Source organism: Mangifera indica, chromosome 5 (genome assembly GCF_011075055.1).
Source record: "Mangifera indica cultivar Alphonso chromosome 5, CATAS_Mindica_2.1, whole genome shotgun sequence".
Taxonomy (NCBI): Eukaryota; Viridiplantae; Streptophyta; class Magnoliopsida; order Sapindales; family Anacardiaceae; genus Mangifera; species Mangifera indica.
In genome coordinates this window covers 15,665,194-15,690,317 of record NC_058141.1, presented here as the reverse complement: position 1 = coordinate 15,690,317, position 25,124 = coordinate 15,665,194, and the positions used below count along the sequence as shown (strand labels likewise).

The 25,124-nt window shown below is 33.7% G+C and overlaps 4 protein-coding genes and 1 long non-coding RNA gene across 6 annotated transcripts; 3 read left to right on the top strand and 2 right to left on the bottom strand.

Annotated features, from left to right (window-relative positions):
- The first annotated feature begins 41 nt into the window (after positions 1-41).
- LOC123216501 lies at positions 42-4,608 on the top strand. The gene is made up of 7 exons (XM_044636922.1): positions 42-319; positions 956-1,349; positions 1,504-1,660; positions 2,037-2,081; positions 2,618-2,783; positions 2,992-3,362; positions 3,913-4,608. Exons 1-7 carry the CDS (start codon positions 161-163, stop codon positions 4,226-4,228), a joined length of 1,608 nt encoding a protein of 535 aa, XP_044492857.1. The 5' UTR covers positions 42-160; the 3' UTR covers positions 4,229-4,608.
- Positions 4,609-5,722: 1,114 nt separating this feature from the next.
- LOC123217269 (protein BONZAI 1-like) lies at positions 5,723-14,851 on the top strand. 2 transcript variants are annotated; one of them, XM_044638179.1, is made up of 17 exons: positions 5,723-5,867; positions 6,305-6,538; positions 6,831-6,878; positions 8,642-8,790; positions 8,921-8,969; positions 10,676-10,732; positions 10,875-11,063; positions 11,156-11,290; positions 11,793-11,854; positions 11,950-12,052; positions 12,139-12,253; positions 12,893-12,969; positions 13,056-13,193; positions 13,298-13,462; positions 13,738-13,851; positions 13,980-14,076; positions 14,166-14,851. In XM_044638179.1, exons 2-17 carry the CDS (start codon positions 6,395-6,397, stop codon positions 14,258-14,260), a joined length of 1,737 nt encoding a protein of 578 aa, XP_044494114.1. In that variant the 5' UTR covers positions 5,723-5,867; positions 6,305-6,394; the 3' UTR covers positions 14,261-14,851. The 2 variants fall into 2 exon arrangements, with proteins under 2 accessions (XP_044494114.1, XP_044494113.1); XM_044638178.1 differs by lacking the exon at positions 5,723-5,867 and having other exon boundaries at positions 6,221-6,538.
- A 2,911-nt stretch (positions 14,852-17,762) lies between these two features.
- On the top strand, positions 17,763-19,534 carry LOC123216155 (ethylene-responsive transcription factor ERF114). The gene is made up of 2 exons (XM_044636523.1): positions 17,763-18,258; positions 18,648-19,534. The coding sequence occupies exons 1-2, from the start codon at positions 18,024-18,026 to the stop codon at positions 19,196-19,198; spliced, it is 786 nt and encodes a 261-aa protein (XP_044492458.1). The 5' UTR covers positions 17,763-18,023; the 3' UTR covers positions 19,199-19,534.
- LOC123216156 lies at positions 18,481-20,076 on the bottom strand. The gene is made up of 3 exons (XR_006502199.1): positions 19,983-20,076; positions 19,035-19,187; positions 18,481-18,949 (listed from the first exon to the last, which is right to left on the bottom strand). It is a non-coding gene; the product is annotated as an uncharacterized LOC123216156 (long non-coding RNA).
- Positions 20,077-22,069: 1,993 nt separating this feature from the next.
- LOC123216057 (mitochondrial import inner membrane translocase subunit PAM16 like 2) lies at positions 22,070-24,489 on the bottom strand. Its single transcript, XM_044636410.1, has 5 exons — positions 24,318-24,489; positions 23,629-23,701; positions 22,751-22,838; positions 22,472-22,602; positions 22,070-22,390 (listed from the first exon to the last, which is right to left on the bottom strand). Exons 2-5 carry the CDS (start codon positions 23,629-23,631, stop codon positions 22,262-22,264), a joined length of 351 nt encoding a protein of 116 aa, XP_044492345.1. The 5' UTR covers positions 23,632-23,701; positions 24,318-24,489; the 3' UTR covers positions 22,070-22,261.
- Positions 24,490-25,124: the final 635 nt, after the last annotated feature.

Genomic DNA, 25,124 nt, shown 5'->3' with positions numbered 1-25,124 from the left:
AAAATAATTACTAAGTAAATGGTGACTATAATTTCTATTAAGCAATTCTGATTTCTTGCGGCACCATGTCAATATAAATACTTGTCTCGACTCGAGCATGCCGTGAAAGAAAACTACTTTACCAAAGGCAAACGGATAGAAGGAAGCCAACACGATACAAATGAGCGAGGGGTTTTCAAAAAAACAGAAGCACGATGAAGAAGGAAGCGGTGGGGAGAACAGCAGAGAAGAGCAAGAAGAGGCATTGATCGCTCTTATCGAACACCGTACCAAAGAAGTTCAGCATCTCAAACAGCGTATCTCCTATTACAAATCTCAGGTTGTTGCAGTTACTCATTTGATAAACAACTATTTTTTTGATTATTTTTTTCGTCTGTTCTGTTATTTTGTTCGTATAAATTTAATGGCATTTCTATGGTTTCTTAGGTGTTAGTGAATCATTATCTTGAAAATTTCACAGTGAAATTAATGCTAAAGTTTGGGTTTTAAATTCCTGAAATTATTATTTAAGATTAAAGTTTAGCCTAAAGTTTTTTTTTTTTTTTTGGGTAAGTAAGTTTGCCCTAAAGTTTACACCATAAGTTTTTCGACTTTTGAACGTTAACGCATTAGCATTTAGTTGCGTGTACTTTCTTTAACTAGAAAGCATGTAAAAGAAAAGAACTCACCTTTTTCTTCTTTTTAATTTTGATAATGAAGAAAAAAACTTGTCAAGATTTAGGTTCATGTTCTTTTTTATGCTGTTTATAATTGCTAGAAGTTGTTCTGCCTTTACTACGAGTTTTCAACAAGGAAACTGAGTTTTAATTGATTGCTCTCATGTCAATTGTTTATTTTATTTGTATTATGATTTGGACAATTATCGGGTATTTTATATGAATTGTTTGTTGGTGTTTTGCTCTTTTTTTTTTCTAGGATAATAGCTACTAATTATATATTTGGAAAAGGTGTGCAGCTTGATGAAGCAGAGAAGAGGTTGCAAGATTCACAATCTAAATTGGCTCGTCTTCGAGGCCAAGATAATGCAGTGTCTTCTAGAAGTTCTCTGGCTAATGGAACTAAAAATGTTAAGGTGGAGCGGAGATCAATCAGTCCTGTTCCTGTTGATAAATGGCCTTCTAGATCCCAACCTCAATCTAGAACGGAACTGGTAATTCCTGCTGTAAATCCCAAGATTTCTCAGCCTCTAAAATCAACATGGTCTGGTGTGAGAGATCCTGTTGGGTCCAGTGCTCAAGGAAGTCCTGCATCTCACCCTAACAGTGTTGTAAAAGGGGAGAAATCCTATGGAAATTCTTGTGATAGAGAAGTTGTTGAAGTTCAAGATAGAGGAACAAAAAGAAAGTTTGGTACTATTCTCACCCATTGATTGTAATGCATTATTAGTGTGTGTTTGCCAATGTAAATTGGTGGCCTCCACTTTTATCTAGTGTTTTTCCTTTGTGGTTTCAATTATATGCTATTGGTGGTCAAGAACTTTCCTTTTTCCTGGCTGTATTTCAGAGCAGAAAGAACATAAAGAATTGATCCCACTGGTGCAAAGCAGTTCTTCACCTTGCACAATTCGCTGTCATTCAAGCAACCACATTTCCAGTCAGCATAAAAGAAAGTTAAGAAGTCTTTCATTGTGCCCAGTGAACGATCAGCTTTTTGTGACCAGGTAATTAGGTGCTTTATTAGGAGGGCCTATATCAACTGATGCTGATTTGGCATTTTTTAGACTTGCAAATTTTTCTTCTTAGGTCAAACTATATGAATAATAAAACAGTGTTTTTTTTTTGTTTTTTGGGTTTTTCCTGTCTCCTTTCTGATATTATGATAACCTAAGGTTTGACAAGTGAGTCTGCTCGGTACATGACTTTAATATGCATTTAGGTTTTGGCTTGGTACGTGAACATGAATTTTGTTTTAGTAACTAATTTGGGTTCTATAATTTTGAGAAAGTAGGGGCATGAAGTGCTTGTAGTTATTGCCATTCTTGTTTATGATTATACGGGACTAATTAATGTTTTCTGTTAATTATGGAATCTTTACAGTGCTTTGGATGGAGTTGTGAGCTTGTGGCAGCTTCAATCTAGGGGGTAAGTCTGAAATGATGACTTTTCCTCTCCATTGGCTTAACAGGACTTTGACTGGTTGCACTTGTGAACTTTTGTTTATCATACAAGTGTGCTTATATTTATTTGATTGCATTGCTATGATAGTGTTACTAGCCAACTGATGCTGTGAACATAATGCATATGTGGAGAACGCTAGAGCATGATGCATTTCTAAAATGTCTTAACTAGATTATTTATTGTATATTATCTGGTGAAACCTATAGATTTTGTGAAGAAAATATACATTGAAATGACTCAAGCCACTTTTACTTATATCTAAGTGATAAAGCTATGTTTGAAAATATGATCAAATTAATCCAAATAGAAATAAATCCTGAAACCAAAAAAAAAAAAAACATAAATTAAAATGAAATGAGTGTAACAAATTATAGATAAATCTTAAATAATAACCTTCATCCTCTAATTGGTATGCATTACAACTTCATTCTTTCTTTTGTTCCAAATTGTGTGTATTTCTCCATGACTCTGTGTTAATATGGTTTTCCCTTCAACTTCAGGTCAGGCGCCTCGTTGCTTAGTTCAACTGATTGTGTGTCTCCAAAGCAGAGGAGATGGCCTGAAGATATAGCCTGGCACCCACAGGGAAACAGCCTCTTTTGTGCTTACACTGCTGATAGTGGGGATTCTCAGATATCAGTCCTAAATCTGAATAAAACACATGGGGTAAGTGCTATCTTAATGAGCATCAACTACATATGCTATTGGTACTTAATCTTGTGTGTAAATTTGCATGACATATATTTGTATAGGACCGGGACTTGTATGGGCTGCATCCACTCTTACTAGTATTTTAGCATACAACTATATTATTCATAAAAAATTTCTGCTTTGGATAATAAATACTGAAGCTTATATGATTGTGCATCAATAGAGAGCTCGTGTGACTTTCCTTGATGAGAAACCTCATGTTAAAGGTATCATCAATAGCATAATTTTCTTGCCATGGGAAAATGCTTCTTTTGTGACTGGTGGTAGTGATCATGCTGTTATGCTTTGGAGTGAGAGAGATGCTGAGAACTCATGGAAGCCAAAGGCACTGCACAGGAATATGCATTCCTCTGCTGTCATGGGAGTTGCTGGGATGCAGCAAAAGCAGATTGTATTGTCTGCTGGTGCTGACAAGAGGATTATTGGGTTTGATGCTGGAGTAGGAAGAGCTGATTTCAAGCATCAGATAGAAAGTAAATGCATGAGTGTTCTTCCAAATCCATGTGATTTCAATCTATTCATGGTTCAAACTGGGTATGAAACTTATATTCTGAAATAAGAATCTTCTTCATCTTTTGTACTACCTAGCATTTATATTTCTACATTCACCTGCTTTGTCTTGAGTATTTTAAGAATTAGATTTCATTTGTCAAATAAACAACTTTAAAACTTTCCAGTTGTGCTTCATTGAAAAAGCAATGGAATCATTTGAAAGACCCTACAGAAGATCAAATTTTAATCTGCTGCCATTGTGGTGGAACAAATTGATAATGTAGTTGTACATGATGTGTTGGTTTTTTGTAATTATATCTTAGGTTATATTAATTTAGCTTTTTCAAATTGCACTTGGATAAATGCACTTGTAATGAATCAGCTTGAGATTTGAATCATCAACTGTAAAATATGTAGATTTAAATTACTGGATTATTGAGTCTGCTTTCTGTCATGAATGGTTCATTTTGGATTGTTTGATAGTTTAACATGACTTCTTATTGAACCAGGATATTATAACCTGGGATGAGAAGGCCATTTGATTATATTGATTTAGTTGTGCAGTTTTGACATTGAGATGACATGTTTTCAGGACACCGGGGAGGCAGCTGCGGTTGTTTGATATTAGATTGAGGCAGACTGAAATTCATGCTTTTGGATGGAAGCAAGAAAGTAGTGAGTCCCAGTCAGCTCTGATAAATCAGGCTTGGTCTCCTGATGGTTTATACATAACATCTGGTTCAGCAGACCCCATAATCCACCTCTTTGATATCAGATACAATGCTCACAGGCCATCCCAATCAATAAAAGCTCATCATAAACGGGTTTTTAAAGCTGTGTGGCATTATTCTTATCCACTTCTTATTTCCATATCTTCTGATCTAAACATTGGATTGCACAAGATTTAGAATGTCATTAACATAGGACAGATTTTTACTTGGTAAGTGTTTTCGTTTTCTTGCCACACTGTCATCAGATGGTAATACGAAACCATTGGGATGAATAGGATGAAAGAAGATGACTTCTGGGAGAAGAAATTCTGATTAAGGGATTGTGTTATTCATCAGATGGGGGCTCTGATATATGATGCTGCTGGCATATAAGCATCTGATGACTGATGAAACTGAGAACCCAGGCTAGGGATGACTTACCAGATTTTGTGATTGTTTTCGTCCTTTTAGGAAAATTATAATTTTTGTGTATTCCGTAACAGTGTGATATTTACTTTTAATGTTGCATAGTAACATGGGCGATGAAGTATGTGTTTAAGGCTTCAAGTTTGATCCCATCATTTTTCATGGTTGGATAAACCTTTTATTGTTGCCATTTATTGCCCCAGTAAACCCCACTTTAGCTCTGGTGGTTGACCTCTTTTCCTTGGTGCTCGTTGACTCCCCTTACAATTTTAACTTTGATAAATTCCAATTCAGCCTATTGAAGAGGCAACAAATACAATCCCTCCCTTCCGCCATGAACAATGCTTGTGATTGAAGACTAAATAATTGGTCACCATCATTCCACAAACACAATATAAGAATTGCAAATCAAGCCATATAATGGGTGTAGTTATTATGCCCTTCTTTTGGGTGGTAATAGCAAGCAAGCAGCCGATTGGATCCCTTTTTTGCTTCTTAGCAACAGACATGCATGGCTTTTTGCTTTAGTTTTTATATTGGTGAGTCTTTACTTTTCCATTTTTTCTTTTCACTCATGCTTCAAGCATCACATTCCACTTTATCATATCCTTCAATTGCTTGAATTGTGCTTCTTCTATCATGCATGTATTTGAGTATACTGTAATCTTAATGAAATAAGTGTATATGGTTCAGTGCGGAATTCGTGGGACCATTAAACTTTGATTTCGTCGTTCAAAGTTAATATTAAAAAATTGGCCTCAATCCTCAGGTGATGGGTTTGGGCCCGCTGCTTATTTATACAGATGAATCGAGACATAAAAAATTAACACTTTTCTTCAATACACATGATGGATTTGGACTTCATCAGATCATAACATGTTATAATAATAATAATATATAAATATATTGTTTAATTGTGATGATGATTTTGATTAATAAATACGTTAAAAAAGAATGGGCCTGAATATCTAATTTTTGTTAAATGGATAAAAAATGTAACGCTCCCAATGACTCTCTTAGTAACTGTACTAATATAAATATTAAAATCATTTCATAACTTTTACATTCAATATGATGATGTTACAATTCATGTATGGGGGAATTTTTCCTTTGTGATTTTGAATTCGAGGTAGTAATTTGAATGCCGCCTTAAATTTCTTCTGATCAAGATCGTATTTCTAATCATGTGGTTGATTATTATCAATACCTCTATACTTCGCGGGGTTCTTCAGGTGTTGTTGATTTTTGTCAGATGATTCCAAAGAACCGTTGTTCCTTCTTTTGAGAAAGTTCATAGTACAATTTTTCTTTAGATCTAAACAGCGTTCCTGGCCGGATCCTTTTTAAATTCTGTTGGAGTGGAATCGAAACAGTGCAATTCCAATCAAATGTGATTTGGCGGAAATTAAAGGTGACAATTGTGTTAAATTTATATTTTTACAATTATTAATTTAAAAATTAATATGGTGAAATTATGTTTAATTAAAGTTTTGATAACATTATTTAGTTTTAATTTAATAATATGTAGAATAATGACGTTTTTAATGGGTGGGAAATAATCGTTCTCCCTCTCAGTTGCTGAAATTACACTGATTTTGATGTTACAGAAGCGACCATTCACACAAATCAATTAAATTTTGGAAAATATTTACCAAGTTTCATGAACGGAACGAAACGAAACCATTTCTCTGAAAATTTTTTGTTTCAAAAATATGTGTTGGGTTATAGTTGTAAATATAATGCGACAAGTGGGTCAAATATGTAAATGAATACTGTGTCTGAGTGAGCGCTCTCTTCATCACGTTTTCTCTAACTTCTAATTTTCATCCCCGTGTTTTTGAAACTCAGCATCTTAGCAACAATAAGGTTTTACTAGTTCCTTTATCATTTCAAGTACTTATCAGCCAAGCTGGGCCAACTTCTGCTGACACACTAATCATGGGTAATTGCTGCTCCGACGTCGGCGGCGGTATGACAGCTGTCGGCGGAACTGCCGCTTCGGCCACCACTGACTCTCCAAATCAAGCCGTTGACTTATTCTTTAAGTCTCGGGGCTTCGTCGGTCTCTTCTCTCCGATCGAGGTTACTCAAATCTCTTCTAAATTTATACTTATATTCTTGTTATTACTCGCATTTTAAAAACCAATTTGTGGATTTTCCAATCTAAGATTTATTTTCTGATTTATTTAGTCGTGTCGAATTATGAGCTAGTCATATTGTAAAAATCCCTGGCAGTCTGATTGTTGGTTACTCAATATGGCATATGGAATAGTTGATTGTATTTTTTTATGTAAAGATTTGTAAATTATCAATTGACAAGAATGTGACCAATTTATGCTGATATTTTTAATATGCAATAATAATGCTTTTGCAGTTATCATTTTCGGCTAGTGACTTGCGTGACCGGGATTACCTCTCCAAGGTTTGCTGATTAATTTGTTTTTTCTAGTTTGTAGGTTAAATTTTGATGATTTTTACCTATACAGTTGCTATTTGAAACCAAACCAGAGTTTATTCAAAGTATCATACGCTTACAACCTGATCCAGTGTTAGTTAATTAAGGAACATGGAAGTGGAAATGAAGCATAAATGAAACTTGAGAATGCCTTATTTAGTAATAGACAATTTGAAATGGAGCATAGTGCTTCAATGATCGAGGTAACCCCGAATGAATTGTTTTGAAGACAACTTACTTATTTTGTTGTTAGTTCTTGCTGTTTGCTGTACCATCAACAATTGTATGGTGATGGGATGATTTTTTAACAATTGTCTGTGTCAGCAGCAGTGTGAAGATTGAATTTTGACGATCTCTGAAGATAGTTGAAATCATACTACATTGCTGTTGGTTTGAGCAATTCTAAGGCAATGTTAACTGGTGTCTTTATGTTAGGAATTGTGTATTTTGTGTTTTTATCTTCTGTTTTTGTCAAATAAGAGCTGGGTTCCTAACACTTTAATTCCTCAGAGCTGAAACCTTTGTTAATTAGTATTGATATAGATATGTAACCAAACAGTAGATGGTTAACTAACTTTAACAAACCATCAGTTTTGGCATATGATCTCCTTTGCCTGAATTTTGGAAATATGAAAATTGAAACCTATATTGCACAAAACCAATTGACTTGTGTTAAGGTCCAATCTCTCACACTTATATACCACTCACTTTTATTGCATTATTAGATGTGGGACTTTAGTTTCCAACAAATTTGAAGGAGAAACATATGAAATAAGACCAGTGATGGTGGTGACAAGTTTTACTTTTGGTCACATGATTATGAACTTACAGGGGCTTGGTGTAAGACTCCACATGCAGTCTTTGCAGCTTTTGCTTCTTTCTTTTTGTGAGATGGTCTGATGATGGTTGATATGTTTGTCTATCTTAACAATTTGGTAATTCAAGTTGGTTATCCACCAGACAGGCCAGAAGAATTCAGTGTTTTTTTATTTTTTTTAAAATTATATATCAGAAGTGATAATTATCTGTGGCTGATTATCTATCAATCAAAGAAGTAGATAATTTCAAGTCTTCATCATCCAATACCTGCGGGTTTTGATTCAATCACATCTGGTGTCAAATTGATGCCTCATCAATAGGTTGGTTGATTAGAAAAAGTAATTATCTTCAGCACTAGCCAGAAAATTAACCATACAATATCTACTTAATTGTCATTGGTCCATTAATTTAGTTGTTTTTTGAAGTCCTATTTGGATTAGTAAGTGTGATTTGTGAAGCGTGTTTATATAATTCTAGTTGGTTTATGAGATTTGAGCTTCTATTTAGTTCCTTTCAATGAATTCTGATTGCTTCCTTCAATTTTATTAACCGTTTTCAATCTTTCTTTTCTTTCTCACCTCTTCCCAAACAATCATTTAATTGCACGTGGTCTGACCTGGTTTCTCATTGTTATAAATGCTGAAATCCTATTTTCTAGATTCAACCTTTCCGTCCATTAAACTTAAAATATTAATGTTGGACCCTTATCTAAGATCTTAAGCCTTTGGATTAAGTGATGCATGTTTTTGGGTTCAAATTCCTCAAACGTTGCAACTAAAGTAATTGTATCGATCAATTCAAACCTCAGTCTTGGGCTCATGCCAGATCCACTTCTAACTGCTAAATTTTTTCTGGTGTTGCTCCTATTCAGAAGGTTTAACTTATCATCTCTTTATATTTTCTTGCTTCAGAGTGATCCCATGCTGGTGATTTATACAAAAGCTAGAGATGGAGCAGTTATCGAAGTAGGCCGTACTGAAGTAGTCCTTAATTCTCTGAGTCCAGCATGGATTACAAAATATACTATCTCATATCAATTTGAAGTTGTGCAAACCTTACAGTAAGTTCTAATGCTTTCAGCTCTATTTTTTATTGACCAATTGTCTATTTTTATCGGTTATATTGTCTTGTAATAAGTGAAACTGATGGTTATATTATCTTGTAATATGTGAAACTGATATATATGGCAGATTTCGAATATATGATGTTGACACTCAGTTTCACAATGCAGATGTAAAGGTAACTTTTTTTTCCCTCCATAATGTTGCTTTTATTATTTTTATTTTTAATTTTTATAGAGCAAGAAATCATTTTGATTGACATATATTAATATATAATCTAGTAACACAAGTTTTAACTCCATCACTAAGATTCATTAGGTAACAAATCTGCATTTTTCCTAGTATACCAGAAGTTTCAATCTTGCTTGTAGTGATATGGCTCAAAATCTGTATTTTTATAGTCTCTCTCTCTTGTGGATGCCTTTATTAAAATTTGGACTTAAATTCTTGTGTGCAAGAAATTTCCATTTTCCTTTTAACAGTTTGATTTTTCTTTCAACTTGTTAATCTTGTTAAACTGATGATTAACAAGTTAATATTTGTGATTTTTGAAATCATATATTTACTTTAGACAAATTGATATTTGTCTACTTTGAACATGTTTCTCTTTCAGAAACCTAACTCAAATTTTATGCAATAAGAGGTGCCAATTCCTCCAAAGGCCTTAGCCTCCCAATCAACTAATGGCTGCCCAAATTACCCAAATATCAATATCCCCCCCAATCACTCATATTTATATTTCCAATATTTTAAATTTTATATTCAAATATTATCTTATCCTAATCAAATCAAATATCCTATCATAATTAATTCAAATATACTATCCTAATTTAAATATATTTATTAATTAATTAATTATTATTATTATTTATCTAATCTTATCATTACTTGCCCTTTTGAAAGCCGCCTTGTCCTTAAGGTGGGGAAAATTCAAAATTTTTTTTGTTTATTTTTATTTTTGATCCAACAGTCCAAACTTTTTTTCTTTGTATTTCTTCCTATCCAATTTGAAAAAGCCCCTCCTATTTTGCTATTATTCTAATTGTCATTGCTAATGAAAAAAAATCAACCCCATACTTCCTTTTTCAATATACTCTGCCTTCATCCCTAATGTCAAAAACTTTGACAAATGAACAATTTCGAGTAGCTGGGCTTTGTCGAAATCAACTAAGTTATCTCCAGAAACTGTTGAATCACCATTTTAGACCATTGTCATCTTTGTGAATTCAATGGAACCTATCAATTCGTGGCTGTAGTTGCTGAAATTTATCGATTTCACCTTCTGGTCATCGGAATCTACTGTTTTTTCTTCAAAAATCCCCATCTCAACAAGATCAGTTCCATTCTTCTTCACTAGATCGACTTCTCTTCTCTCTCACTTCTTATCGCTCCCTATCAAAATGGCATCGTCATTGGATCCATTCTCCTCCACCAATAACACTACCAACCATTTGAATTTACGGTTGTGATTACACTCGAGTTTACCTTCACAACAGAGACATATTCCATTATTCCTTTCTCCGACATATCTCGAGACTCCAATTCCTCAAATCGTCGGAATCATGACCAACTCCCATCCTCATCCAGTATGATATCAATTTGTCCTATTTTCATAATGCACTGATACCAATTTGATAGGAACCCAAATCAAATTTTTTTTAATATTCAAATAAATATTGTCTGCAATAAGAGGTGTTAACTCCTTCTAAAGGCCACAGCCTCCCAATCAACTAAAGACTGCTCAAAACTGTTTTAATTTTTATTTATATGCTACTGTTAAATGGAATACTTTACAAGAAATAGATTTTTTTTTTTTCTACACTTTACTTGCATTAAAGGGCATTCTAGCATATCATTAGATAACAGATTATTCCACTTACTCAGATGCTTAAGTTGGAGGAGCAACAATTTCTTGGTGAGGCTACTTGTACATTATCAGAGGTATGGCATAGGGGCAGCTTCTTTTAATTTTTTTTTTTGGGTTCAGTGTATGGTTGAACATTGAGAACTTTTAGTGTTATTCTGCTTATGCAAAATATCATTAGACATAATACTTATCAACATTGTCATTTCTCTCTGGTAGATTGTCACCAAACCAAACAGGTCACTGACCTTAGGACTTGTACGCAGAGAAGATTCTATCACATCAACCCGTTCACAACACCTTGGAAAACTTACTGTGCATGCCGAAGAATGCTTAGAATCAAAGGCTACAACAGAGCTGATATTAAGATGTTCAGATTTGGAATATAAGGATCTCTTCTCTAGGAATGTATGGCTGCTGATTTCCTATACCTCTCTCTCTTATTAGACATTTTGGGACATTCTAATAATGTTTGGGTGCATTTCTAAAATATTTTTTAGGACCCCTTTCTGGTAATATCAAAAATCACGGACGGTGGGGTGCCTATCCCTGTGTGTAAAACAGAGGTCTTGAAGAATGAAACGAAACCAGTATGGAAACCAGTGTTTTTGAATATTCAGCAAGTTGGAAGCAAGGTATTGGGAAGATATCATATGGGGTGCTAAAATCTGCAAACTAGTAGAAACAGGACATCCTGCAGTCTGAGCATAATTATATCTTTTCCATATAAATGGCATGCTCTTCTTTTTATTGTTTATTTGGTAATAAGTTATTAATATTCTCAAATTGAGCTTACGTTGGCTGCACCGGTTTTGGTTAGATATGGAGTTTCTTGAGTAGGATAACAGTTCCCTTCAAGAATATGCTACTTTTACATGTCAAATTATGCGTTGCATTTCATTTTTAATCTCTAATTTTCTTGGAATCAAAGTCTTAAAATTGTTATTGATTAATCATTAGTTTTCCTATCATCATGAAAATGTATTGTCACTGTCAGCACTTTTTTGCTGACGATAATTTTAGAACATGTACAAGTTTGTTAGAGCATGCATTTTGAGGTGCTTCTCTGTAAGATTATGCATTTCCTTGTTTGTTTATTACTAGCTATCTAATTACTATGCTTGGATTAAATTGCAGGATAGTCCATTAATAATAGAGTTCTTTAACTTCAATAATAGTGGAAAGCATGATTTGATTGGGTAAATGAAGATCCTCTTTTTCCTTTTTGCTTCTCTCTCTCTAGATTTGTATAAACCAAAGTAATGTTTATGCTTATTTGTTCTTGTTTTACCAGAAAGGTTCAGAAATCACTAGCAGACTTGGAAAAGCTTCATTCTAATGGGCAAGGAGAGCATTTGTTTCTACCAACAACAGTTGGGCATAATTACCACAGCAAGGTTAGTTTTTTTATTTCATTTGGACTGTGATGCTGCTGTTTGTATGTCTCTTGCTTTTCTCAATAATTTTTTAACTTCTATTGCAGATTCTAAAGAGCCAGCTTTTTGTGGATAAGTTTTCAGAGCGTGTTCAATATACTTTCCTTGATTACTTGGCTGGGGGATTTGAACTGAATTTTATGGTGGCTGTTGATTTCACTGGTATGTGTCTACACATTTAACTAACTTTAGAAAATGCTTAATTTCCCAAGTTTTAAATTCTGGAGAATCAATCCTTGACAAGGTAGGTTAGTTATTTTGTATGTAAATACCCATTCTTGTCTTTCCATTATTTATGGCTATGCTCAATTTTATTAACATTTTGTTTATGTTTTCCTACAAGTGATATTCCTTAAGAAATAACGGTGCTTGTGCTAGCTATAATTAATTTCTCTAATAGAATTAAATTATCATGCTGCTGAAAAAAGGTTCCTTTATTATTTTAACCTCTGGTTTTGTGATACCATGAGATTCCAGCAATAGACCTACCCAATATTTGTTTCCCATGTGTTATCTTCTTTAATGTGGGAAATTTAAAATAGAGTATCTCATAAGTTTTATATGCATCTACTGTATTGTTTACAAATATTTTTAATACTTTTTTGAGTTATTTTCAACTATTTTATTTTGAAGCATATTTCCATTTTTACAATCAATATCTGTTAGTTCTTCTTACCATTTCAGATCCAAACTTTGTTTGAACAGATATTTTACAAATCAATTATGTAGGACATGTTAAATGGTTTGGTTTTAGGTTCTGCAAAATTTCAATTGGACTTATTGTCATTAATTGTCTATCAGCTTCAAATGGAAATCCCCGGCTTCCTGATTCCTTGCATTATATTGATCCCTCAGGGAGGCCAAATGCATATCAAAGAGTGAGAATGAATCTCTTTGTTTGTAGTTTTGTATAAATTTCTTTTGCTGGTGGATCCATGCAAACATCATGCTATTCCTTTTTCAGGCAATCTTAGAGGTTGGAGAGGTATTGCAATTTTATGATACAGATAAACGCTTTCCTGCTTGGGGTTTTGGAGCACGGCCAATTGACGGTCCTGTTTCACATTGCTTCAACTTAAATGGAAGCAGTACTTATTGTGAGGTGAAAAAGTTGCAAAAAATAAACTTCTCATTATTTGGATGACTTTATCTTTCACTCTTAGCTGTTTGCCTCTGTATTAAGGTGATATAAATCAATTCTCTCAGGTGGAAGGAATTCACGGAATTCTGACAGCATATACAAGTGCCCTCTTTAATGTATCTCTAGCTGGGCCAACACTTTTTGGACCTGTTATTAGCCATGCTGCACAAATTGCTGGCCAATCTCTTGCCAATCATGATAGAAAATACTTTATTTTGTTGATAATCACGGTGAGGATGGGAACTACAAATCTAGACTGACTTCATGTAATGTAATGCATTTACCTGTAACATGCATCTTTTGATTGGTAATCTTAGATGCCATTCAAAAATTGTGTACTTGCCTATCCTTGTTTTCCAGAGTATCTGAACAAATTATGCTATTGTTTTCACTAAAACAAATCATTTTGTTTGTAGTGGTTAAGGGTCAGTTCTTCTATGAAGCAATATTTCCATTCTGTTTGGTTCCTACTGTTGCATTGCTCTGAAATTTGTTAATGTTATAGGATGGAGTAGTAACAGATCTCCAAGAAACCAAGGATGCCCTGGTGAAAGCATCTATCCTGCCATTGTCAATCCTCATTGTGGGAGTAGGAGGGGCCGACTTCAAAGAAATGGAGGTATCTTATTATCTTCTCATCCGTCTGGCTAGGATATTTCTTGATGCATGAGCGCTTTTGCTGTTTCTGAATCATTGATCTTCAAGTTAGGGTTTCTCCACAACAGTAAATAATTTTTTTTCACGCAGATTTTAGATGCAGACAAGGGAGAGAGACTTGAGAGTTCAACTGGGCGTCTTGCTTCTCGTGATATAGTTCAATTCGTTCCTCTTAAGGATGTACAGAGTAAGACAATATTTTATATCAAATAACCAACTCTAAAAACAGTTTGGCACTTGTTTTAGGTCGGCTGGTGATATCTCATTCATTTGCAGGCGGAGAGGTTTCTGTTGTGCAAGCACTTTTAGCTGAGTTGCCAACTCAGTTTTTAACCTACATGCGGGCCCAAGAGATACAACCAAGTTTTTGAACTGTATAAAGATGTACATATTGAAATTTAAGTTTCTATCGCTGATTTTCATGCCATGAATTTCCCCTTCTGTCACCACACGAATGCCACACGATGGTCATTAGAAAAGTCTGCATTTTGGTTACCCCATTGATCCAAAAATTAATCAAGCAGCAGACAAAAGGTTGCCACCAGTCAGCTCCAGTTGGGTGCATATTTCTTTGCCATGTTCATTAGTGAGGGACTTAATAGTTCAACCTGGCCGCCAGTTTAACCGGAGTAATCTTTTCTGGGATTGGCATCAACTGCGGCAGTATCAATTGGAGGCCTTTACAGAATTACAGTTGAGCAACAAATGTATTGTCTTCTCCGGTTTACAGCCAATGGACCTTTCGTATCTCAAATCATGGCAAGCATGTTTTCGCAGTTTTCTGGTGTAAGGGTTTCAGCTTATATCCAGTTTCTCATGTCTTGGGACTTATGTAGCACAAGTGGTCGACTCAAGAAATTGAACAGTGTAACCAAATACGGATTCTTGTTACCTATTTTGTTCATTCAAAAACTTCTTTCAACGTTAATAATCTTATCACTCACGGTACATTTTCTGGATAACTCGGAGATTTCTATCAGTTTTGAAACAAAGAGAACTAATGTCGAACTTGATTGCACTGCAAATTAAGTTAAAAGCTGGAAACGTGTTCCACAATAAAGAAGGTAAAGCGAAGGTCGGCTGACGGACTTTGACCGAGGGGTAGGGCCTTCCTTTTTCCAAGTCTACAACAGTATTATAACAGAGCGAATTGATTTCCCCAATGCGTTAAGGTGATGATTTGACCAAGAATAGTAGAAAACATCTGTCTATTTATTCATAATAACCAATCTAGCCCATTTGACTACCAATTCTATGCATAGAAATTATAACCAAAGACAACGTTGATCTTCGCAATAGTAAGTTATTCACTTGGTGTGGCCAACTGAAGAGTAACGTATTTAGAACTATTGGTAAAGTTTGACACTTGACTGCTAAGTCTAAGCAAATAAGATCGTGTTGGTTACTATGGATAAAAAAAAAAATCCAAATATTTTTTATGGGAGTTTTTGAATGGTAAGGGTGACGTGAGATAATAAAAGCTAATTGGTATTTTATTAGTAAAATTATATGTATTTATAATAAATATTAATTTAAATATAAATAATAATATTATATTATATAAATTAATAATAAAATAATAATTAATTATATAATAACATATCAAAATTAATATTTAAGTTGTTATTTCTTATAAATAACAGTCAGAGTGACACTATTGATTATTATTAAAGGTTGCAATGGCCAGACTAGCATCGATTCAGCCCACCAGAGTTATGGGTCTGGCCGAGCCTAAGATCTGCATAACAACAACCTTAAGTATGAGGTCCATGGTTCGATTATATAAATATAGAGAGGATTGGGTGACATATAGAAACTGGCCGGACTTGTGGGCCAACAACTTATTAATTTTCTTTAAAAAGTATTTTTTAATTTCTTTTTTAAATTGTCAACGGTAATGGGGTCGGCTCATGACTCGGTCCGAACAGCCCACAGGTTGAGTTGATTGCTACACCATCACGCTAGACTTTTTGTCTTCCTCTAGTTATTATACATTAAAAAAAAAAAATTCCAATTAGTCTTATATGGAAGTCCTTCAATTGTAAGGGTGACGTGATGATAAAAGCTAACTGACATTAGATTAATGAAATCATGTGTATTTTTAATTAATATTAATTTAAGTTAAAATAATGATATATTATTATATAATTATATATTTTAAATTAATAATAAAATAATACTTAATCAGATAATAATATATTATTATTAATATTCAAATTTTTACTTATCATAATATTGATATGTGCCCTTTTATTTATTTAAATTTAAGGTTAGTATTTTGTCTACCAAAAATTTTTATAAATTTCTTGATACTCATATGCATATATTCAAGGTCATGAAATTTAAAAAATATATATTATTCAAGGTTAATTTTGTTCACTATATAATCTTTTGTCGTTGCTGGTTTTTTTTTTTTTCCTCACTAGTGATAGTGCCTGGGTATTTAAGTTGCCCTTGATTTTATTTTTGAGTTGACAATTTATTATCATTGTACAAGCATTGCTTAATTTTGCCAAAGGGAAATTCATTGGATATACATAATGTTTTACGTATTCTTTAGACATGTTATTACTTTTAACTTATGTTTTAATCATCCTGAAAACACCTAAGAATCTAACAGTTTTGAACTCCAAATCTTCATATTCCAACTAAGTACACTTAGTAGTCAAATTAACGGAACCTCCATGTATATCTATAGAATAACAAGTATTCCTATAAATCATATGCTCATGTTTCTAGAAGATAAATATTGTTTATGCTAGAGTTGTGTACAAAGAATCAATCTTAAAAGGTTTCATATATATATATATATATATATATATATAACTCTTAAGACCAAAAGACTTATTCCCACCCAAGGTGTAGTATAAATTCAAATCAAACTTAATTTTTAAAAATTTAAATATTCATCTGTCTGTTAAATTTTATTGTTATTATTAAGATAAAATTATTATTTAGAAATTTTTTTTAAATTATATTTTACCTTTTACAGTAATAACAAAATTTAATAAATAAATAGATATTTAAATTTTTAAAAGTTAGTCGGTATGAGTTGGGTTTGCACTAAACCTTGGGTGGGAACAAGTCTTTTGGCCTCAGTCTAACTTTTGATTCAGTGACAAAATAATTCTCCAACATGCTTCACACGTCATTTGATGTTTCACACTTTGGCACAAGACTAATCATCGTTTCAGAAATTGAAGCAAGAAACCAGCTCATCGGTAATTTATCATGCCTCTTTTAATCAGGAAATTGAGGGTGTGATTTGTTTCATCTGAATTTGTTTACAGCAAAACAAAAGGAGAAGAACATGGCAATACTCCAGCCAGCTGATCTTCAAGCTTATGCACTTCTTCTACAATGAATAGCACTTAAACTCTTCAATAACGAAATTATCCTCATTTGGCTTACGATTAACAACTTGTAAGCCTGTATTCTGGCCTACAACCTAATTCTAAGAAAGCCTCAAACTGAAAACTCTCTTTGGTGTAGCCGAAGATTTAGATTAAGAGGAGAAATTAGCCATTGATACCAATCAAAAGGCTTTGATACCATGGAAAACAAAGAAAATAACAAATCCCATAGTATATACTTTTGTGAAAAATGCATTTAACAATCAACCATACTTAAGTTTATTATAAGTGTAGCAAAATTTTCTCAATCAATCAATCAATCAATCAAAGCTCGATTTTCTTCATCAATCAAAGTTTGATTTCCTTAATCAGTCGAAGTTTAATTTTCTCAATTAATTAACATTCATAATATGTGTATATTTTTGTTGTATACTTTTTTTTTAATTATGGATAAATAAATAGATAAAAAATAAATAAATAGGCAGATAGATAAATTCGCAGATAAAGAGACTATCAAAGTCAGTATGTTATAATTGTTTACGGATTTTTTCTCGTCCTTTTTATGCTGCATTCATAGCTACAGAAAACCCTATCTTCTGCTCCGATATTTTCCCCAGTCTTGGTCACTTACGTCTTTCCTGGGTTTCTTTCTTGATCCTATATTCATTTGTTACCTTCAGGTATCAACCAAACAAACTTAGTTATTCGTGGAAATCATACATGTAATTGTAGCTATAGAACTGTAGGGTGTAAGAACAAGTGTAAAAAGTGGATCGAAGACATGGGAAAAGAGTCCCTTCCACCCGATGAATCGCAAGAGGAAAAGGAAGATCTCATCTTCCCAGTCTACTCAGCTAGATCCCAGCAAGATAACTCGGTTATGGTTTCAGCCCTTGCTCAAGTAATTGGAAGTACCCAAAACAACCCTCTTCATCAATTTAATCAAAACCCGTTAACAACCACTCACTTCAACGCTACTCACCAAGATCAATCTCAGTCAGCACCTCAAGATCAAGGTATTTTACATATATGCAAATCTATTACATAATTCTTGCGATTTCGTTTCCCTTCTAAACCTTCTGGGACTGAAGAAATTAAGGTTTACAACTCTTAATTTCTTCTACTTTCACCTTCCGTATATGCTGGTTTCTTTTTCCTGTCATTTCTATATCTTTTAGATTACAAAGTTCTAAATAGATGACGCAGTGACTTTAAATATTTACATAGTTCTAATGGTTTGTGTTTCATCGATCTCTTTCTCTGATGCACTGAGATTATACATATTTTCATCTTTTGACTGCAATGAAGCCTAAATCTGTTGTTGCAGTTTGATTTTGTTTCATTTAATATAGAAAAAAAAAAGCTATAGTAAACATGCTAAAGAAAATTAATTTTTTTGTAAAAGGTAATGTAAGGAGAAGACACTATAGAGGCGTACGGCAAAGACCTTGGGGCAAATGGGCTGCCGAGATACGAGATCCAAAGAAAGCAGCTAGAGTATGGCTTGGGACTTTTAATACGGCTGAAGCCGCAGCACTTGCTTACGATGCGGCGGCGCTGAGGTTCAAAGGATGCAAAGCTAAGCTTAACTTCCCAGAAAGAGTTCAAGGTAAATCAGAACTAGGTTATCTCACCACTCATCAATCGCATCATGCGGTAACTACACAAGTTTCGAATCCAGTTATTCCTCCTTCTCGTCCGCGTTTTCTATCTCAACAAACAAACCCAAATCATTTTCATTATTCACAAGCTATTCAAGGCAGCGATGTTGAATTGAATTCTGCTACCCCACCTGGTTTCTATGGTGGAAGTCAAAGGTTTTTGTCGCGCAGCTTATCAACTACCTCTTCATCTTCATCTTCAAGTACATCTCAGCAACAACAACAACAGGATGATCTTACAAGATTTTCGATGCAGTTGCCAGGTTCTTCATCAAGTTCTGATCCTAAAATTTAGTCATCATCCAAGATAAGAGAGAAGGTTTGCTTCACTTAGGTGAGAATAACAGTTCCACCACAAGATGAATCGATTATGCATGCTTTGCTTTTTGAGAACAAGAATTATCGTTCAGTTCAACGAAAATTTTGACATCTTTTTATCTATACATCTATCTATGTGCATACACAATTAAAATAAGTCTTCAAGGTGGTGTATATGGAATATTATCTACTCTCTATTTTTGTAAGTTTAAAGGGAAAACAATCTTTGTATATGGAATATTATCTACTCTCTATTTTTGTAAGTTTAAAGGGAAAATAATCTTTAGAAACTCTCATGATCAGTTGGCATTTAGCACACAGTGAATTATATAATACATATAGCTACATGCATGTGATATTCTTTATGTAAAATATATAGACTTTGCTCCCATCCATTTTATCGGCTGTTATTAATTTGATGATATGCTTTGTATAAGAGTGTTTAGACCACAGTGATCAGCCTCATAATTCAAAGAAAACGAAGTTGGTTTCAAACAAGAAGAATAATTAACAACAGAAAAAGGACGTTGTCGGTGAAGAATAAGAAAGAAACTGTTAGACTCCACTGGTGTGCAAGGGAGTCTAAACATTCTTTGAACTCAGAGAGGTTAGGTATTTGCAAATAATATATAATTAACCGGACCTGAATATATTATGTAAAGTATTGTTCCTTAGACAAGTAATAAAAGAAAAGAAACTCAACGAATAGGAAGATGAATGTAAGACATTTATATAAGAATCTATAGTTGAAGAAACTTTACCTTTGAGCATGCAACGTAACTAAGAAAGACACAGAGAAAATTGTGAAATCTGATATACGTTTGAAGTTACGAAATGAAATGGTGTATTTACAATACAGAGAAACAAGATATGAACCACTAAAATGGAGGGTTGAAAATGGATGGTCATGGAATTCGGCGTTCGAAAATTCAATGCGTTCTTACACAAACCAGTTGATTCTGATGATGGGTTAGTCAACGTGTTCTTATCATAAAATAGTTGACCTCATAATTTACTTTGGAAAGTTTTTCTTCTGGTTTCATTCATTTATCACTAATAATAAATCCTTTAAATGTGTGGCAACATTCATTTTGACATTCACATTTTCAGTATCTTAAATTTGAAGGTCTTTAGTGTAAACAAGTAGATAAAACTCTTCAATGTTACATATATTAACTGCAGGGTGTTAATTACTTGACTGAATTCGAATTAGATTTTGTTTGTATCAGGACAACTGATAAAACTCTTCAATGAAGATATTTAATAAGTTAATTGAATCCAACCTAACTTTTCGTTCAAGTAACACGTATTATCCTAATGGGTAGGCGAAGGAGTTGGGCCGTGGTGTGGTGAGTTTCAATTCAAACTTTTCAGCTGCTTTCACACATTAATTGCTGACTTCAACGCCCTAATACCCAACTAGTCCATCTTCAAACTTGGATCCTTCTGCTAAATGTCCCACACTCTTCTGATTTCATTCAACTCACAAAACCCAGGCCAAAAGACTATTTCCCACCCAAGGTATGTTGCACTCTCAAGTTTCCCCCTATTAACTTTGATATTATCAAATACCCACCCATAAGTAGTTAAAATTAACGGAACCCTAACCCCTTAAAATTTTATCTTTTTTTGCCCCCGTAAACTTAAAAAACTAAAAGTTTCCCCCAACCTAAGTTTAAAAAAATGACAGCTTCTCCCTCCTGAAGCATTCTCTCCTTTCGACGGTCTTTTTCTTCCTATTTGGATGCCCAATCGACATTGGAGAAGCCGTGGAAGATGAAGAACTTCGTCGAGGAAGACGAAAACGAAGTTGTCGTCTTCGTCTTCCACGACTTCTCCGACACTGATCGAACGTCTAAATGAGAGAAAAAAGACTGTCGGAAGGAGAGGATGCTTTGGGAGGGAGAGGCCGCTGACAATGGAGCCGAAGATTTCAAAACGAAACCCTAGGGTGAAGCTACCATTTTTTAAAATTTAGGTTGGAGAAAACTTTTTGTTTTTAAAGTTTAGGGGGGTAAAAAAAGATTATATTTTAGTTTATTTTTAATATTATAGAAAAATGATAATTTTACCCTTACCACCATTAATTTTAACTGTTCTTGGATGAGTATTTGGTATTATCAAAGATAAAGGATAGAAACTTGAGATTATAGTATACCTTGGGTGGGAAATAGTCCTTTGGCCCAAAGCCCATCAATGCCACCACAGGAAGGTCCCAGTGAACAAAAAGATAAGTACATGGTCCAACCCAACGATTCCTTTTAAATTAAGTTTTCTTATCCAATGGTAAGATATTGATGTTGATCATCCTTTGTGCTATGTAATTTACAAGTGTTGATATAATAATTAATTTTATGCCCATTTGATAAGTACCAGTTAATTCTCTTGTCGGACAAGAAACATTCGGATTAATGATCATAAGTGTGGTTAACTAACTTCATTGATGAATGTTTTATTTAAAGATCAACCTTTTTAAAATCACAAATAATTAATTTATATTTTAATACATCTTTCAAATGTGTTATATAATTTACACGTGTAGATATATTTAATTATATGCCAACTTCAATGCCCTCTTTGCCAACCAGTTCATCCTGAAATTTGGATCCTTCTACCAAATATCCCACCCGTGATTTCATTCAACTCACCTCCGCCCATACAAGTTTTGGGGTTACAAAGCCCAAGACCATCAATTCCATCACAAAAAGCTTGAGTGACAAAAGAGAAGCAGTAGAAACATGAAAATATGATTTTAACTCTCCTCTGCAAAATTTTGAACATTTGACTTATCTGATATAATAGTTATAGACTGAAAATTTCATCCATTTGAAATAATCATTCAACCCAATTCCTTCAAATAAGTTTTCTCATTTAATAAAAGGAATACTCCAACCCAAGTTGGCCAAGGTAAAAAGAGTCAAGACTAGACAAAATCCCCATCTATTATAATGAGATTAAAACGCAAGGTAATTTGGGTGACCACAACAGCTAGCCATTAAAAATGGCTAAAAGAATATGAAGTACACACAATCTCCAGCAGTTATGCATCTGTAGTTCCCTGAGTTTTCGGTTGGTAAACTGTTTCTAAGCATTCTTTAGCTCTGTGAACCTTCGACTGGAGGTAAAAGCTCCCATGTTTTGCATTCTGCTCAAACAAGTTGTCATATTTCTGCATGAAGAACACCATTGTCATAATCTTAAGAAGAAAACAAAGTAAATAACAGTTTAATATAGTGTAGCATAATTTAACCTGCATGATCTCTTCCCACGATGCCTGCTCAGTGACTCCAAGAATCTGCCTTGCTTCTGGTTCAGCCATAATTTTGCTTGTTCTCCTGATATTTTGCACTGCTTCTTGAGCAACACCAGTTTTTGAAGCATCTATAATTAATGAAGAATATTATAAAATTTAGTGAGTTTAACAACAATGTAATTGCATCAGTCACAAAAGTGGGATAGAGAAAATTTAAATATAAGCAACTCAGATGAACCCAACATCTACGAACTGAATCTGTAACAGAAGACATACTTGCAAGTGCTTGACGATATGCTTGAACTAGAGCTCTTGCCATTATTCCAGATCCCATTACTATCAAGTTGGCAAGAATCCTGGCAGCCTGCATAAAAAATGCAACAAATTAATTTTGTAATATTCCTCTTTATTACACAATACACATAGAGGTGCCAAAAACAAGGAGACAACAGAAAGACAAACCACACCAAACATATCATATAGGCAGGAACTGTCATCCTAAACACATGTTTGGACCTTATGCATTCAATTTCATTTACAAGATGGTTAAAATATTGCTGATATTTCAGCCATCAAGGCAACAGATGATTGTTACCAAGTAGCGTAGTCCTTGCTAGCACTCATTTATTAACAGAACTTCAAAAAGCTGCATAAGATGAATAATAAGTAGACATAAATAGCATTGACATTTACAACATAGTCATTACTGACACAGAACCTCAATCTAGAAGGTACAGCTTGGGTCCCCTAAAATCCTAAGAACGCCATTGCCAAATATTCATCAACTTTAAAATACTTCCAAATCCATGAGCTTTGGGAACAAACACTAGGGAGTCAATCTTGATTCCAATAGTGGTCCAATACAAGTAATCGGATGTTAAAAACTAAAGTCCCCCTTTATTGCAAATGTCAACCCAGTTCAGACACTTAAAGAGCAAGGTTTATGAAGCTTTATAAACACAACAACAGACAAAAACTGTCACATATATATAATGACAAAAAGACCATATTCCTCTAGAAACTTAACAAGAAATCTATAGAGAATAGAGAAATCTCCTACTACAAGGTTAACATGATTAACGCCCATTTACACATAAACGAAATATATACTCGAGGAGAAAAAGAAATATAATATATGTATCAAGTATACTTACCATTACTGAAGATGAAACAAAAAGATGTTGAGGAACTGAGGCACTAAAAAGATTACTTCAGAAGCCAAGGAATCTACAAAAACATAGCCAATGCATAGAAAAGATCATAAGTATAGTTTTTTCCTTTCTATCAATACAACAATCAAGAAACCTCAAACATGTGAATTTGAAAATGAAAACAATCAACAAATCAATTCTGAAAATGATCTAAGGGTAAGCAGAGCAAGAACCTAACGTCTAATCTGTATGCAATCCTAACATTTAAGGGTTTAGCGAAGAACCAAACGTACACAAGTTAAAAAAAAAAAAAAGGTAACGTTTCTCTCTTTATACCTTCTGGTACCCAATATTTTCGCATAAAATGAGTTGATTGACTTTTAGTATACATTATACAAGAATTCAAAACCAATTAAAAATTAACTCTAATGCAGAGAAGCAAGGGCGAGAACCCAATGCCTTAACATTACAAGACCTTATTATAGCTCTTGTCAATCTCAATATGCATCAATCATATTATAATCATCCAGATACTAAAATACGGAAGAGAAACCAACACAGATTTCAATTTACGCAATAAAAATAACAGGTAAACGTTACAAGCAAATTATAGTTGATAAGAAATTAAGATGCGAAACAACTCAAACCCAGAAAAGAAACGAACAAAATAAAATTACTAAAAAAATACTTACAGGAGAAAATATCAACGAAGATGATGATTCGAAGAGAATAGAGATGGCTTAGGCTTTCAAGAGAAAGAATGTCGGTTGCCGGGAAGCCGACCCTACAACTAGCGTCAGAGTATCAGTGGTTATTTTGGGTTACGCTTGGGTCCAAGATATTTCGATTGGGCTAAATTAGACTTTAACTATGAGACCAATTCTACATAAACCTTAAATCTAATCAAACTAATCTTTTTCTAATTCATTGAGCATTTTTTTTTAACATACAAAATAGGGGGAACCGATTTGATGATTTAGGAAGCGAACTGAATTTTTTATTTGAAAAAACAATAAATTTGAATCGAAATCGAATAGGTTAATGAATTAACTAGTTTATAACTTCTCTAAAAATACTAGATATTCAAACCGAACTTTCAATTCAATAACCTTTGATTAAAAAATGGCTAAGGACTATTTCTCACCCAAAGTATACTGATTTCTTAAGTTTTTTTAATTAATTTTGAAAATCTTATTTACCTACTTATGAACCGTTAATTTAACTGTTTTAAAGGTAAAATTATCATTTTATCTGAAATATTAAAAATAAACTTAAATTTGATTTTATTTTCCTCCTAAACTCTAAAAACTAACAATCTTCCCCAACCAAAGTTTTCAAAAACTACATTTTCCCCCTAGGTTTCTAAACTTTCAGATCCAATTTTTTGCAATGATAATTGATGATCTTCAAGTACCTATTCTTCCTCTCTGGCACCTCCTCCTTCCAACAGTGCGTCTTTCGAAGTAGTGTGACGTCTTCGTCGACAACGACTCCACATG

What these genes read in the sequence shown, in the direction of transcription:
- LOC123217269 (XM_044638179.1), top strand. Translation starts at nt 6,395, where the DNA reads ATGGGTAATTGCTGCTCCGACGTCGGCGGCGGTATGACAGCTGTCGGC. An exon ending in GTCTCTTCTCTCCGATCGAG is followed by an intron (nt 6,539 to 6,830) that starts GTTACTCAAATC and finishes ATGCTTTTGCAG; the next exon opens with TTATCATTTTCGGCTAGTGA. An exon ending in CCGACTTCAAAGAAATGGAG is followed by an intron (nt 13,852 to 13,979) that starts GTATCTTATTAT and finishes TTTTTCACGCAG; the next exon opens with ATTTTAGATGCAGACAAGGG.
- LOC123216501 (XM_044636922.1), top strand. Translation starts at nt 161, where the DNA reads ATGAGCGAGGGGTTTTCAAAAAAACAGAAGCACGATGAAGAAGGAAGC. An exon ending in AGGAACAAAAAGAAAGTTTG is followed by an intron (nt 1,350 to 1,503) that starts GTACTATTCTCA and finishes GCTGTATTTCAG; the next exon opens with AGCAGAAAGAACATAAAGAA. An exon ending in GATCAGCTTTTTGTGACCAG is followed by an intron (nt 1,661 to 2,036) that starts GTAATTAGGTGC and finishes GAATCTTTACAG; the next exon opens with TGCTTTGGATGGAGTTGTGA.
- LOC123216057 (XM_044636410.1), bottom strand. An exon ending in ATATCGTCAAGCACTTGCAA is followed by an intron (nt 22,603 to 22,750) that starts GTATGTCTTCTG and finishes CATTAATTATAG; the next exon opens with ATGCTTCAAAAACTGGTGTT. An exon ending in CGTGGGAAGAGATCATGCAG is followed by an intron (nt 22,391 to 22,471) that starts GTTAAATTATGC and finishes TTCTTCATGCAG; the next exon opens with AAATATGACAACTTGTTTGA.
- LOC123216155 (XM_044636523.1), top strand. Translation starts at nt 18,024, where the DNA reads ATGGGAAAAGAGTCCCTTCCACCCGATGAATCGCAAGAGGAAAAGGAA. An exon ending in GTCAGCACCTCAAGATCAAG is followed by an intron (nt 18,259 to 18,647) that starts GTATTTTACATA and finishes TTTTTGTAAAAG; the next exon opens with GTAATGTAAGGAGAAGACAC.